The sequence below is a fragment of the Equus przewalskii genome, chromosome 17 (genome assembly GCF_037783145.1).
Source record: "Equus przewalskii isolate Varuska chromosome 17, EquPr2, whole genome shotgun sequence".
NCBI classification, from domain to species: Eukaryota; Metazoa; Chordata; class Mammalia; order Perissodactyla; family Equidae; genus Equus; species Equus przewalskii.
In genome coordinates this window covers 54,201,017-54,213,947 of record NC_091847.1, presented here as the reverse complement: position 1 = coordinate 54,213,947, position 12,931 = coordinate 54,201,017, and the positions used below count along the sequence as shown (strand labels likewise).

Below are 12,931 nucleotides of genomic sequence, written 5' to 3'. Positions count from 1 at the left end.
TTAACCAAACTATGAAACAAAGCAAGAAGCAATTGGTAGTGCTTTAGTCCAAAATTCCCACTTTGAGCTGAGAAATTTTAGTCCAAAATTCCCACTTTGAGCTGAGAAATTTCCTGGGAACGAAAAGAGATGAAAGGAAAAAACCGACTCCATTTCTCCATTGCCAAAGTCTATGAAGCAACGCACGGCGAGTGTCCAGTGGACGTTGTAGAATTCCCTTCTCAGAGATCTTATGATAAACTTTGAAGCCTTATGTATTCCATGAGCTGCCAAATTTGTTAAAGCAACTGGGCGCGTGCCAGACTACCACTTCATTTTGTGCTGTGTAGACACAGTGCTAACCATGTGAAGCTCCCATAAAGCCCTTGACATTATTTTTGGACTTGTCTGATCTCACTACTAAGTTTATAAGTTCCTTGAGGGCCGTGTGTCCCACAGGGTTCTGAGAGACAAACATTGCACCCACTCAAGCTAGTTTAGACATGGCAAAAGGAAGATTAACTTTAGTTATCTCCGGGCCGGCCACAGAACTAGGCTGGGAGGAGGCTGTATAGCCAGCCAGGAGCAACGTCCTAAATGTAAGCCAGATATAGGCCCCAGTGCTGGCATCGCCACCACAGGCTTGAAACCCAGTTGTTCTTTTCACAGGGAAAGTAAAGGGCTGTTATCAGAAGAAGGAGTGGATACTGGGTGAGCCCAAACAATGAAAACCACGGCAGCCACGTAGAAGATGCTCCACAGAATTTTAATAATTTCTGCCAAATGAAGATACTTAATACAGTTAGAAAAAAATATATGTCTATTTTATGTTTTCTCACACGTAGCTGGTGGTATCAAGTTGCTAATGAAACAAGTCAACTTCGAAATGAAACCCTGTGAAGGAACTAGCATTTCCTCATCGTGGTTATCCAACCCTTAACTAGCCTCCTAGAGGTTTAACTGGACCTGCTTTTTGGTGTGTGTTTATCTCACAGACCACTATGAAATTTCCACCACAGAAATGAAAGCTAGAGATCAAAGAATATTTTGGTGGTGTTCTCCAGAAAAAGAAAATGCAATTTATCCAGAATACGTGTTCGTATAAAAAGTTTGCTTGTATCTTTATAAACTTGCTTTTAACATTAAAAGCAACATTTCTTTAGTTTTGCTTTGTAAGTATAGAAACATGATAATCAGAAGGATAGCCTTCCATATTTCTTGGTTCTCCATTTTACTTAAGCTGAAGGTATTCTTTTCTTATTCTTTTGCTAATCATGAATTTTGCCTTTATCAGCACAATTCAGAGCTTGTTTCCAACTGGTAGGATGAAAATTGAACATATGTGACACCCAAGCACTGAATTCCCTGTTGAAGAAACAAATGATAGACCTTATCTATCATTTATTTGACTCATGTGTACACCCATGTATATTACAGACATTTTTATTTAATTATTCAGGAATTGGCACATGAGATGCATTATCTAATTCCTTTGGAGCCTTCCCCTGGCAAAAATAAACACAAAGACTGTGGCTACGAAATGCATTTTTCCCTTTTCCATATATTTTAAAATAATGACTTTGATATCTCTACATTTAATGATTCATTATTTAAAAATTTTAAGCAACATAGAAAAAGACTACAAAGAAAAAAATGAACAGAATTCTACTATGTAGAAATAATCGTCATTAACACTAAGTGAACATCTTTCTTGACATCTCTCTCGATGTGGACACAGAGATGGGGGGAGTGATAGATGAACACATGGAGAGATAGTTTGGTACACAGAAATAATTTTATAAAACCGGGTACACACCATGCATGTTATTTTTAAAATAAAAATATTAAGTTTAACAAAAGAAAGAAATAGATGAAATTAACATTTAGATACCTGTTTCTTCTTCACTAAAAGAGTAGCCTTTAAAAGAGCTTTCTGACATTAAGGAGGGAGAATATTTAAAAGTTTGAATTTTTTAGCAATCCGTGTGTTTTTAATTTTACTAAAGTGTCCCTATACTACATAATCTTAATTGAGAAAGCGTTTAAGCTAACTCTATTTGTGCTGAGTTCAAAATGATAATTTTGTTTTATAACTAACATCAGAAGGAGGTAGAATTGGAAAATATGAAATTTTTTAATCTACAAATAACCTGGGGCTAGCCCACCTTTGTCTTTGTGATGCATACTGAGTTAGGGACAGGTATAAAGCAAAACTTTATTCATCTTGGATCACTCAGAGTGAAGTTCATCCAGTTCACTGGTGTAATAAAATATGTAACTTACAATAGTTTGTGTTTTTATGGGACCAGTTAAGAAACCTAGAACATTTTCTTAAAAATACATAAATTTTCAAAATCAAGGGTCAAGCCAAAATCACAAACCTTCAAAAAAAGTGGACTTGGACAGTTCTTGGGGAGAGTCACCATGTGACAAATTCCAAAGTGTCTTCAGCCATACAAACACAGCTGTTTTTGAAGTTTGCAAAGGAACCATATGCTGCTAGAAAAATAGATTATTCTGGTTGCATGTGGGCTTTTATTTGCAGTCAAAATAGAAGAATAAATTGGGTTTCTTGGCAGGTTAATCCAAGAGTGTTTAAATTGCTTTTAAGGTTGATTGAAGATTTTTAGGGACACATAGTATGCTATCTTTGTCTGAATAAGAAACATCATAGTTTTAACTTGTCCTTTGGAGCTCATTTCATTTATTTACATTGCATCTATCTTTTATAAGCTAGAAATTTCTTTTCTTGCTCCCTATAGTGAAGCCAACATACTTTGTGAATTTGAAATGTAGCTCAGGTTTCAAGTGTGAAAGGAGATATAAACATTTATATATGATAGAGTAATCACTCATATAAGCAATTGAATGGTAACACTATTTTGACTATCAGGTCATAGACATTTAGGAAAAATGAAATACTTTCTGTTTATATGGGACTATCCTTTAGCCATTAATTAGACCTCAAAGTGTCCTTTTTCCAACTTTCGTTTCTTCCTTCAGTTTAAGAGCAGGTTTTCATAAACCCACAATGAAAATAGTTACAAGTTTATGCACAGTTGAGAAAATTCACAATTCCCCACTGCCAGAGTAGGTAGAGGGAGGAATTTCTTCTTTCTATAGCAACAGAGTCAAGAATGTAGTTGATCCTATTTTAACTTTGATGTCAACAGAACATAGCAACCAGAGTCTATTTTTAAGAATAATAAGTTCAACCCTGGGGAGGCAGAACAATGTAGACAACTCATGGAAGTCATCACTGCATTCTAATTTATGATACCTAACCCTCAAAATACCATGCATGTGAATTCACATGTCTTTTTGGATAGGGGAAAATTGAACAGAAGTGTGATGGATTTAAGTTATCTGCATTGCCTGGAATGATCCAGTAAACTGGAAGCAGTGTTTGATGGTCTATCGTTTCTTTTGTCCTTTATTTTTCCCAGTCTTCTTCTAAGGTCTTGGGCTCTTACTTCATTCAGTGAGTGCTCAGCCATTGCTCTGGTCAAGCATCCATTAATTGCCATTTTGCTTTCCTCTGTTATCATGTGCCATCAATATTTTGCTAATTTTATCAATATCTCTAGACCCTTACTTATTCTCTCCAAACTGATTTCCTGCAATTCTTGTTCCCTTCTCAACAATTCCAGTTATTAATAATCTATGCCTGGCACCTGGAAGCTCAATAAGTATTTATTGTGTATATAAATATTTCTCTACCTCAGCCCATGTCTTTCCATCTTAGTTGTCTATTACAACTCTCATAATCCAGCCTATCTTAATAATTAGCAAATGTTTATTAAGCATCAGATATTGTGCTAAGCAATCTACATGTATTAGCTCTCTTCATCCTCACAAGTCAATGAAGTAACGTTACTATTCCCATTTTTAAGGGAGGAATGTGGAGCTGAGAGACATTGAGTTATCTGTCCCAGGATTTGCTCTTAAGCCTGTCTGCCTCCAAGGGGCACTCTTGTAACCACTGCATTTAATTGTCTCCAGACTTTTCTTGAGAAACCCCACACTAGACCTTGTTGGGTTTCAACAATCATTCTCCAACAGTTCTGTTCCCAGCAGGTACTCAGATAACTGTAGTAAATAACAAGTGCAATATATTAAAATGTCTCAAACAGCAATCAAAGTACATCGTAAGTTATATTCTGTAAGTATAAAAGAGATAGTTTTAGATAACGTTCACACTCTGTTGGTTTTCAATGTCTTCAATGAAAAGAACGTGTCTTGAGGGACAAGGAGGGAAGTCTACAGTTCTCCCTCCTGCACTTCCTAGCCTCCTGTTTGTATCTTATCGTGTGGTCAAGAATAGCTTGTGTTCTACTGTAAATAAAGAAATACAAAGATTACTTAGCAAATAAGTCACAACGTTCTTAACCCGGCAGAAGAGGCACTTAATGAGTAGCACTGTACACTTTGATCTAATGAAACTACACTCAACATTCAGCACACGTATAGGACCACTATTATGCATAACGTACTCAAAGAGACATAAAATATATACCTGTTGAGAGAGAAAAAATGGGGGAAAAGGAAGAGGGAAGCAGCAACAGGGAGGGAGAGGGAGAAGGAGAAGGAAAGAGAGAGTGAGATCTCATAGTATGGCAGGAGATTCTAAATGCTGAGCCAGTAATACAAACAATAAAAGCTACAGAAGCTCAGAGGCGTTCACTTTAAATTTGGATGGTGCAAAATGATTTCACAGAAGGGATAGGATTTGAGCTGTGCCATAAAGGATGACTTTGGATAGGCAGAGAGAAGGTGGGAGAGAGGAATAGCATGAGAATAGATTCAGAGGCAGAAAAGCATAAATTTCCTTGAGAATGAATGAAGAATGAAGAGATCACTGGAGTGAAGTTTTTGTGTCAGGTACAAAATCTTAATTTTAGAAATTAACATGGATTAACATGGATGGATACAGATGTTGAGGGGCTTGAATCTCAGGCTGAAGACATTTGAGTTTCTCCTACTGGCAACCAGGAGCTACCGAGAATTTAAAGTGGAAGAACATGATGAAGACAGGGTTTTCAAACAGATTGGCTAGGAAGGATACTGGAGGCAAGCAGACCAGTAAGGCAGCCATTGCATAGCTGAATAGGAGATGATAAAGCCTGATCCAATGGAGAAGGAAAAAAAGCTGGAAACGTGTTGGAGGAAAAATAGGTGGTAACTAGCGGAAAGCAGGAGCGAGTTGGTTAACCATATCTCTTTTCTCCAACAAGACAGAGCGTTTATTTTGGAATCCCACGTATCTTAAGGGAAGAGAAATTCAAAATTATTTCTCTCTTCTGAAAGTTGTCAACTTTGAAGTGTGGAATTAAGGACAAGGAGATTGGGAATCTGAATGTGACGCACTGATATCCATTTGAAAAGTTTCTTATTAGATTCTAATTTATCTGTTCAAAGGGAAGTGGTACCTTTTGAGCGGGAAAGGCTATCATCGTTAGCTTTTTTTCATCAAGACTAATGAGAAACATTACATACTCACACACACACATTCTAAAGCTCAATAGATTAAACTTTGAAAGCTTCAGATATTACTTCAATAACTGCCTCTTGTTGGATGCAAATCTTAGAGAGCTACATTATTGTTAAATAAACTTTTCAGATTAAAGTGTTGTGGAAGAATACTAAAGTGATAAGGAAATTTAATGGTCATCCAGACCAACCTCCTTTGTTTTATAGAAGAAACTGAGACCAAGGAAATTATTTTCCCTTTTAATTAGAAAACACAACTGGTACTAAAATCAAGAGATCCACCCTTAAGGATAATGTTCTTTTTTTCACAGTCCTTTACCTTAGCCTCAGTGATTCCATCCTTCTGGGATGTGCTTATAAGCCGACGGTGCAGCTGTGTCATCTCCAACTCTATATTTCTCTTCTGTTTGTATCATTGAGAAGGAAACACAACAGAAAAGGACCTCCAAGATGAGACAGAGTTCCCATTCCAAGGCGGTGAAGTAATTCAGACAGCTAGTAACCCAGAAAAGCAGAGTGGGATGGAGATGCTTAGAGAGTAGAACAGAGCCCCAACCTGCCCTCACCCATATTACCTACTGTTTGATGCACTTGAAGAGGAGCAAACAGTAATACTGCCTCCAAGATGTTGGAGAAAAGCAACCATTACTATCATCTTGCAGGTAATGGCTGGGTAGTGGGAATGGAGCAATGGTTTCAGGAAGGGGCAGAAATGGACTTACCATGAACCCTAAGAAACTTAAGCTCACTAACTTGGACCCTTCCAAGTCCTGGGAGGTGCCCTAGCAATTTTGCATTTATAATTTGGAGGATTTTTTTCTTAAAGACATGTCCTCAAATTATCATTTAGGCTCTGCAAAAGCCCTAAGAATGGGATGTGCTACATAGTCTAGCACCCTCTGGAAACGCCTCAATAGTGTCAGTGACCTGCTTTATTAGCTATTACAACAAGTCCAAATGAACACTCTTTGGCGGTTTTTTATTTTATTAAATTGTATCCGTAAGACTTTTAAAAGTGGATGAAATAATGTTTAAATTTTTACAATCTAAGTCACAGACCTTCTTTTCATTCCAATATTTAGGATTTCTTTCCCCTTGGTTCATTATTGAATTTAGTTAAACAGTTTCTATTGAAATTATATTTCTGCATAACAAATATAACTTCAGAAGCAGTTATAAGTGAGATGTTATATAGAAGTATTTTGTATATTTGTTGCATGTTCATGCCCTGGAAATGTGGTATACAAGTCGAAACCATAAAAATCTTGATTTCTATTTAGATGGAGATTTATCATTATTTGTGAGATATGTCCAGTATGGTTTCACTTTAAAACCACAAATAAAATTTTGACAATGGGCATTTTTCTTGTTGAGAGGTCTGTGGTCAAACTAAACATCTCTCTGAACCTGATTAGGTCCTGAGGTTTTCAAACTCAATATTCAGCAAATACAGAGGATTTGTTTGGCCCTAAGAAATAATTAAGAAATTCAGAAGTAATGCAACTCTCCGAGCCTGCTCCTCTTTTCTGACGACATGATAATCGGACATAACTTCTCCTGGTCTTGGGCCTCACTGTATACGAATTAAGGCAGAATAAATTACATACAATTAATCTTTTGAGGATCTAGGTGACATTGCTTTAGGTTTTTACATTAGCAAGTCCTTGACTTGCTAGTACTCAAGTAATGGAAATTTTATATGTTATTAAATGCTTTATTTCTTCTTTCTCACTCCCAACTATCTTGAATCCAGAAAAAGAGACACTTGGTCATTCTGTGAAGACAAAAGACCATTGAACAGTTAGTTATACAACAGCCAAAACTGTCCACTGTGTATTCATTCTTGTAACGGATTGCTGGAGGGTAAATTAGCATACTTAGTTTGAAATCTTACCAAATAGAAGTAGGATTGTTTTAGCAGTTTCCCAGTTTGCGTAGTAACCATCATGCTTCACGGAGGATCTGACTCAAAATAACACAAGGCTCCGAATAATGAGAAGGGGAATGCTCTATCAAGGATCCACATGGGCTAGGTACCTCCACTGATGAGACGTATTTAATAATGTCTAAAATTCACCTTTCTTGTATAAACATAGTGTTGTATCCCTAGGGACTGCATTTGGTTTCTTAGACCTGAACTCTCTTTCTTCCAATGATAGGCCCAGAATAAAATGTGTAGGAGTCACCGAATTGTTTCTGTGGCATTTTCACTGCCGGAAGGGACCTCTAGACATCACCTAGTTCGTCTCGATCTCCAGCCAGGACTCTCCCTAATACTGAATATAGCTGTACAGCAATCTGCATTAAGAAAGCTTTTAAAGATCCCTGGGGTTGGTCAAAAAATAGCTAATATTGGCCTGATTCTTAGAACAGCATTATATGTATGTCAAAATAGCCACCTTCATCCCGGAAGACATCCATCAGAGCTAAGTGCTAGGAGTAGCTTCAAAAGGAAAAGCAGTATTTTCTCAGAGAAAAGGGTGGTAGATTAAGGAAATGACCAAGCGTGTTGGTATTTTTTTGTTGAGGTGTACATTTAAATGCTTATCAAAAAGGAAACATCATCTTGTCAAAGACCACTGCAGGGGAAGCCCAGAGGTGGCTGTAAGCAAGCAGGTTGCAACTCCTTTAACAAGTCTTTTCAAATAGCTACAGAACTCAGAGGGGGGCTGTTGCTTCAAACAAGATCTGATTAGCATCAAGTTAGTGAAGGGCGGCCGGTGAAACAGAAGCAGAGCATTGACAGACCTGTTTGTTAAGTGATACCTTTTCCCCCTCATCACCTGAGTTTGTTAGAGCTGAAAATTTCACTTTCTCAACTCCATTAAAATGTGGGTGCAAAGGACGGGAGTTTAAGTGTAATTTTAATCTTCTAAGACAACTAATCACATCACTGTTTTATAGGGAAAGTAATCCTCCATGATTGCTAAATTATTGGATTTGAAGCACTACACTAGAATCTAGAAATCTAGCTAAAAGGAGAGCTGAGCTTCTTACCTGGATTATTTGGGACTTAAAGCCTTTCAGTTGAACTACACAGAGAACGTAAAGATACAGCTGTAGCTATTTGTAAAGTGAAGAAAATAACCTGCCCTGACAATTGTCCCAAGTATCCAATTGATTTTGTGTATTAACATTGCATTTTTCCAAATACTATTTCTGTAAGGTTACATAAAACCCTGGTCAGCCATGGGTGCCTTCAGGGTTGGGAACTGGAGAGCTGGGTGAAAATAAGGGGTTTTGCCACATACCCACTTGCAAACTTTTACATTTTGTGCTTGTGCTTCTTCCAAAGAATTCATTTGAAAATATTTCATTTTTGAAAACAGAAAGGCACCCTTTGCTCTCTTATAAGGCCGGATGCACCATCTGGGGTACAGGAAGCGGAAAGCTCTGACTACTCTCCCCGCCTCCTCTGCAATTCTTGACTTTGGAAATGGGAGTTTGGCTGTTGAGAGCTTTTTGTTGTGCAGCCACCTTTCTCAGACAACACTAAGCAACTAACCAACTAACAGTCTTCAGGTCGCCTTTCTTCTCCTTTTGTGAGAGCAGGAGACAAAAGAACAAGGAGATCTCTCCACAGCATCTCTTTGGCTGTAAGTCATTCCCACAGTGGACTCCTAATCTTTGAGTCAATGCGCAGTCTACGCATTGACCATAAAACTGGGGCACTGAAGCCAAGAGTGCTTCCTTAGTTACTTGGATATCTGGAAGAGTAGTTTTTCCTCTCCCTTAATCTGCTCAGATAATTGTCCCTAACTTGTTGTTTGTGTATACAACCTATAAGAGGTGTTATTTTTTAAAGTTATCAACCTTAAACAAATCACCATAGCAGAATCAAGAAATTCCAACCAGAAGAAACTGAATCAGCCTTAAAGAAAGATAATCAAAATGAAGAGTGCAAGGAAAGGCAGAGAATAGCAGATTCTGTAGTTTTATTACAAAGGAAAAGTTCAAACCCTTTACATGCTCTGACATTAAATGTCATACATAAGTTCATTGCAAGCAAACCTTTTAAAAAATATACACACTGTATATATTTACATTCAAGTTTGAGTAACTAGTATCAAGATGTAGTTGAGGTTCTAATCTTTACCTGCCCTATGGATGTGTTCAGCTACTAACTAAATAGCGATTGTATCTTCTTCACTCAGGCACATGGAGAGGTAGAAATTGGTTTTTAAAGAAAAAGAAAAGAACTGGAGTGCAAATGTGAAGATCATTGAAGCAGCTTAGCTACATCAAGAGGCCCTAACTAGCTTTGGTCATCTCAAGGAGCTGCATACAGGTAGCCTTGCCCTTTAGATTAAAACCAGAAAAATTTTGGGCAGATGCTCTTCTGAGCACAACAGGGAGTTGGCAGAGTTCAGCAACTAATGCTCTGCCACTCTGCACCCAAGAATTGCATATGACTAAGTTACACAACATAGCAGCAGGGCTGGGCTGGGCACCTTTTCCCTGATAAGACACAAGTAATACACAAACGAGTGGCTTAAGAGACCTGAAATTAATATCTGTACACTCCTAGCCTGGAACTCAGAAGCCGACTAAGATACTTCCTCTCCCAAGTGAAACCTCTATTAATTTCTGCCCATGCCCACCTCCCTCCCGAACTGAGCAAGTCTAGAAAGGGATGGGGTGGCCTATGACTTCTGCAGGCCAAGGTTCCTCAGCCTAAAGACTAAACCTCATGATGGTTCTTGGGCCTGAGAAGGGCTCCCCGGGTTCTTGCCCGACTTGGTGGGACTCGTTCCTGAGAGGGGAAGTTGGAGAGAAGCCACGGGCGTGGCCGAGGGCAGAAGCCCTTCTCGTTCTCTTTTCTTCTGTTTCATCCTGCGGTTCTGGAACCAGATTTTGACCTGGGTGTCATTCAGCTGCAAGGAGTTGGCTATCTCGATGCGTCGGGCTCGAGTTAAGTACTTATTAAAATGAAACTCCTTCTCCAGTTCTGTCAGTTGCTTGGTGCTGAAGTTAGTGCGGATCGCGCTGGAGGGGCTAGCGGCTCCATACTCGGCGAGTTTGCCTGCAACGGAAAGACAGGGCGTCAGCGGGGCGAGAGGACGCGGGGACAGGACGCGGGCGAGCAATGCGGCTACAGTTAGAATCAAAGTCACAGCGCAGCGCTCCTGGGTCCCTGTAAACACACTTGTGCCAGGAGAAACGCTCCACGGAGAGCTCTTTCCTGCAACGTTCTCAATGCCCGGCACATTTTCAGAGCGTGTCCCCGGGGCACGCTCCATGGAATTCGCCTACTTTAATAACGCTTCGGGACGCGTTTCCTCCATAAAACCCAAGTTGCCGTCGGGAGGGACAGCTGCACCGCGCTCCCAGCGCCACGCCGCGGAGGAGGCTCGGTCCCCGACCCCAGCTGCGGCCATCCACGGCCCAAGTACTCACTTTTCTTGGGGGCGTTCCTCTTCACTTTCATCCACTCGAACGTGCTGAAGGCGGCGGGGAGGCCGGAGGCCGGTGAGGCGCACTTGGGATAGGCGCCGGGCGCCGGGGACGCAGTCTGGAAGACCCCAGCGTGGCCGTCGGCGGGCTCCTTGAGACACGCTGGGAAGGGGCCGGGCTCGCCGAAGGCCGCGTAGTCCACCTGCCCGCTGAGGAGGAAGGGGCCGCCGCCCGAGCAGACGGCCGAGGTGGCGTAGTGGACTTGCGCCCCGCCGTCGTCGGCCGGCCGCCCCGGTGCGCCCGGGAAGTCGTAGGCGGGCCCGGGCCCCAGGAAGCCGTAGTCGGTGCCCCCCGCCGCGGCCGGGGCGGCGCCCGCCTCGTAGGCCCCCTCCAGGCTGCACGGCGCGTACGGGGGCGCGGCCGAGGGCGGCGCGGGGGCGGCGGGGGGCGAGGGCGCAGGCCGGGCGGCGGCCAGAGCCAGGCAGCTGACGAAGGCGCGGTCGCCGCTGCCCAGGGGGAAGGCGGGCTGCAGGGCCACGGGCCGGGCGTCGGCGCGGCAGAACTTGGGCGCGAAGCTCAGCACGTCGCCGCCGCCGCCGCTGGCGCCCGCCACGTACTCCAGGTAGGAGCTCATGGTTCCGGCCCACACCCCTGAGCGCGCGGGCCGGGGCAGGGGCCGGGGTCGGGGTGCCGGGCAGGGCGGGGCCGCCGCGGTCTGCGCCGCTCCGCCGCTCCTCTCTACCCGAGCTGCCCTTGCCGAGCCATGGCGAGCGAGCCGGAGGTAAATAGTGGCCTCATATAGCGGCGGGGGTGACCACGTGGCGCGGGCCGGCCAATGGGCGCCTTCCCCGCACGGCCCGGGGCCAGACGGGCGCGCGGCTCCACGCGCCTGCCCCGCCGCCAACTTGCCAACCCTGCGGGAGGCCGCCGCCCGGCGCCCGCGGGCCCGGGGGAGAGCCGGCGCGGCCCGGGGGGCTGCCTGGGGGAGGCGGGGCGAGAGCGCAGGACGCCCGCTCCCCGGGCAGCAAAGGAACGAGGTGGCGGAGAAAGGGGGGACTGGCCGCTCGGGTGAGGGCGAGAGGATGGAGAGGGCGAGAGGATGGAGAGGGCGAGAGAGCTTGCTCTCCTGGATCGTGGGTGGCTAGTCCCTCGGGCGCGCAATGTGGGCGCCGCGGTGCGGAAGGGGTTACAAGGGAACGTGGAGCTCGGCCCGTGGGGACTGCTCCTAGCCCTTCTCCAGGGAAGGTAAAGTTATTCTCCCTTTTTCTCTGAGCTCTATGAGCTTTCAGTTTCCTTGGCACTGGTGTTATCTCTCTCCTAAACCTGGCTGGGGTAGATGTTTGAATTTCCCTCTTTTTCCCCCCTCCCGCCGACGCATGGGACTCAGTTTTATGCTGTAGGTGCTGTGTACCTGCGGAGGCACAAAATCTTCATTTTAGACTAGATTTTCACATTATTTCGCAGCATTCCCTTCAGCTTCTGCCACTCCTTCCATTTGTGGCGGCATGGTAAGGGCGAGTGTTGGAGTGCCAAGTTTTGATTTGGACAAAAGATAAAGTTTCTGCCTGGTGGGGAAGTTTAGCAGATTTCCCCCCTAGATTGTCAAAATAGAGGATCTGCCCTTTGGTGGAGCGCTCCTTGTGCTCCTGTCTGGGAGGCTGGCTCATGCGCCAGTGCTGCGCACGCTTTCCCGAGGCGTTTGGCTCTGAGAGCGCATAGGCTTCCCAGGGACCGGTCCGATCTCAGAGGTTTGGATGGGCTTGTACCTCAAGGCAATTAAAGCTTCTGTTCCATCAGATAAGTGCTGCGTTGTCTCTTGCGAGTGAAATCTGAGGGCTCACAATGTTAATGGGCTCATGTCTTTCCCTTGATAATATGGTTTTGTTTACTGAGTGGAGAGAGACGGGAAATAAAAGTGCAACTGGCACAGGAAACGAAGAGTAGACGGGTTACAAAGACAAGCTTTACATTGACAAACTTGCCAACTTCCTTGACCATTTCTTTTAGTGTTTCCCACTCTGGGGCTGTTGGAAAATAACAAATTAAATAAATAAGTGTTATTTACACA

General features: G+C 43.3%; 1 protein-coding gene across 1 annotated transcript; it reads right to left on the bottom strand.

The window, feature by feature from the left end:
- Positions 1-9,387: 9,387 nt before the first annotated feature.
- HOXD1 (homeobox D1) lies at positions 9,388-11,631 on the bottom strand. The gene is made up of 2 exons (XM_008533059.2): positions 10,867-11,631; positions 9,388-10,492 (listed from the first exon to the last, which is right to left on the bottom strand). Exons 1-2 carry the CDS (start codon positions 11,495-11,497, stop codon positions 10,158-10,160), a joined length of 966 nt encoding a protein of 321 aa, XP_008531281.2. The 5' UTR covers positions 11,498-11,631; the 3' UTR covers positions 9,388-10,157.
- Positions 11,632-12,931: the final 1,300 nt, after the last annotated feature.

Coding starts and splice junctions, on each gene's coding strand:
- HOXD1 (XM_008533059.2), bottom strand. CDS start 11,497: ATGAGCTCCTACCTGGAGTACGTGGCGGGCGCCAGCGGCGGCGGCGGC. Junction 10,493..10,866: donor GAGGAACGCCCCCAAGAAAA/GTGAGTACTTGG, acceptor TTTCCGTTGCAG/GCAAACTCGCCGAGTATGGA.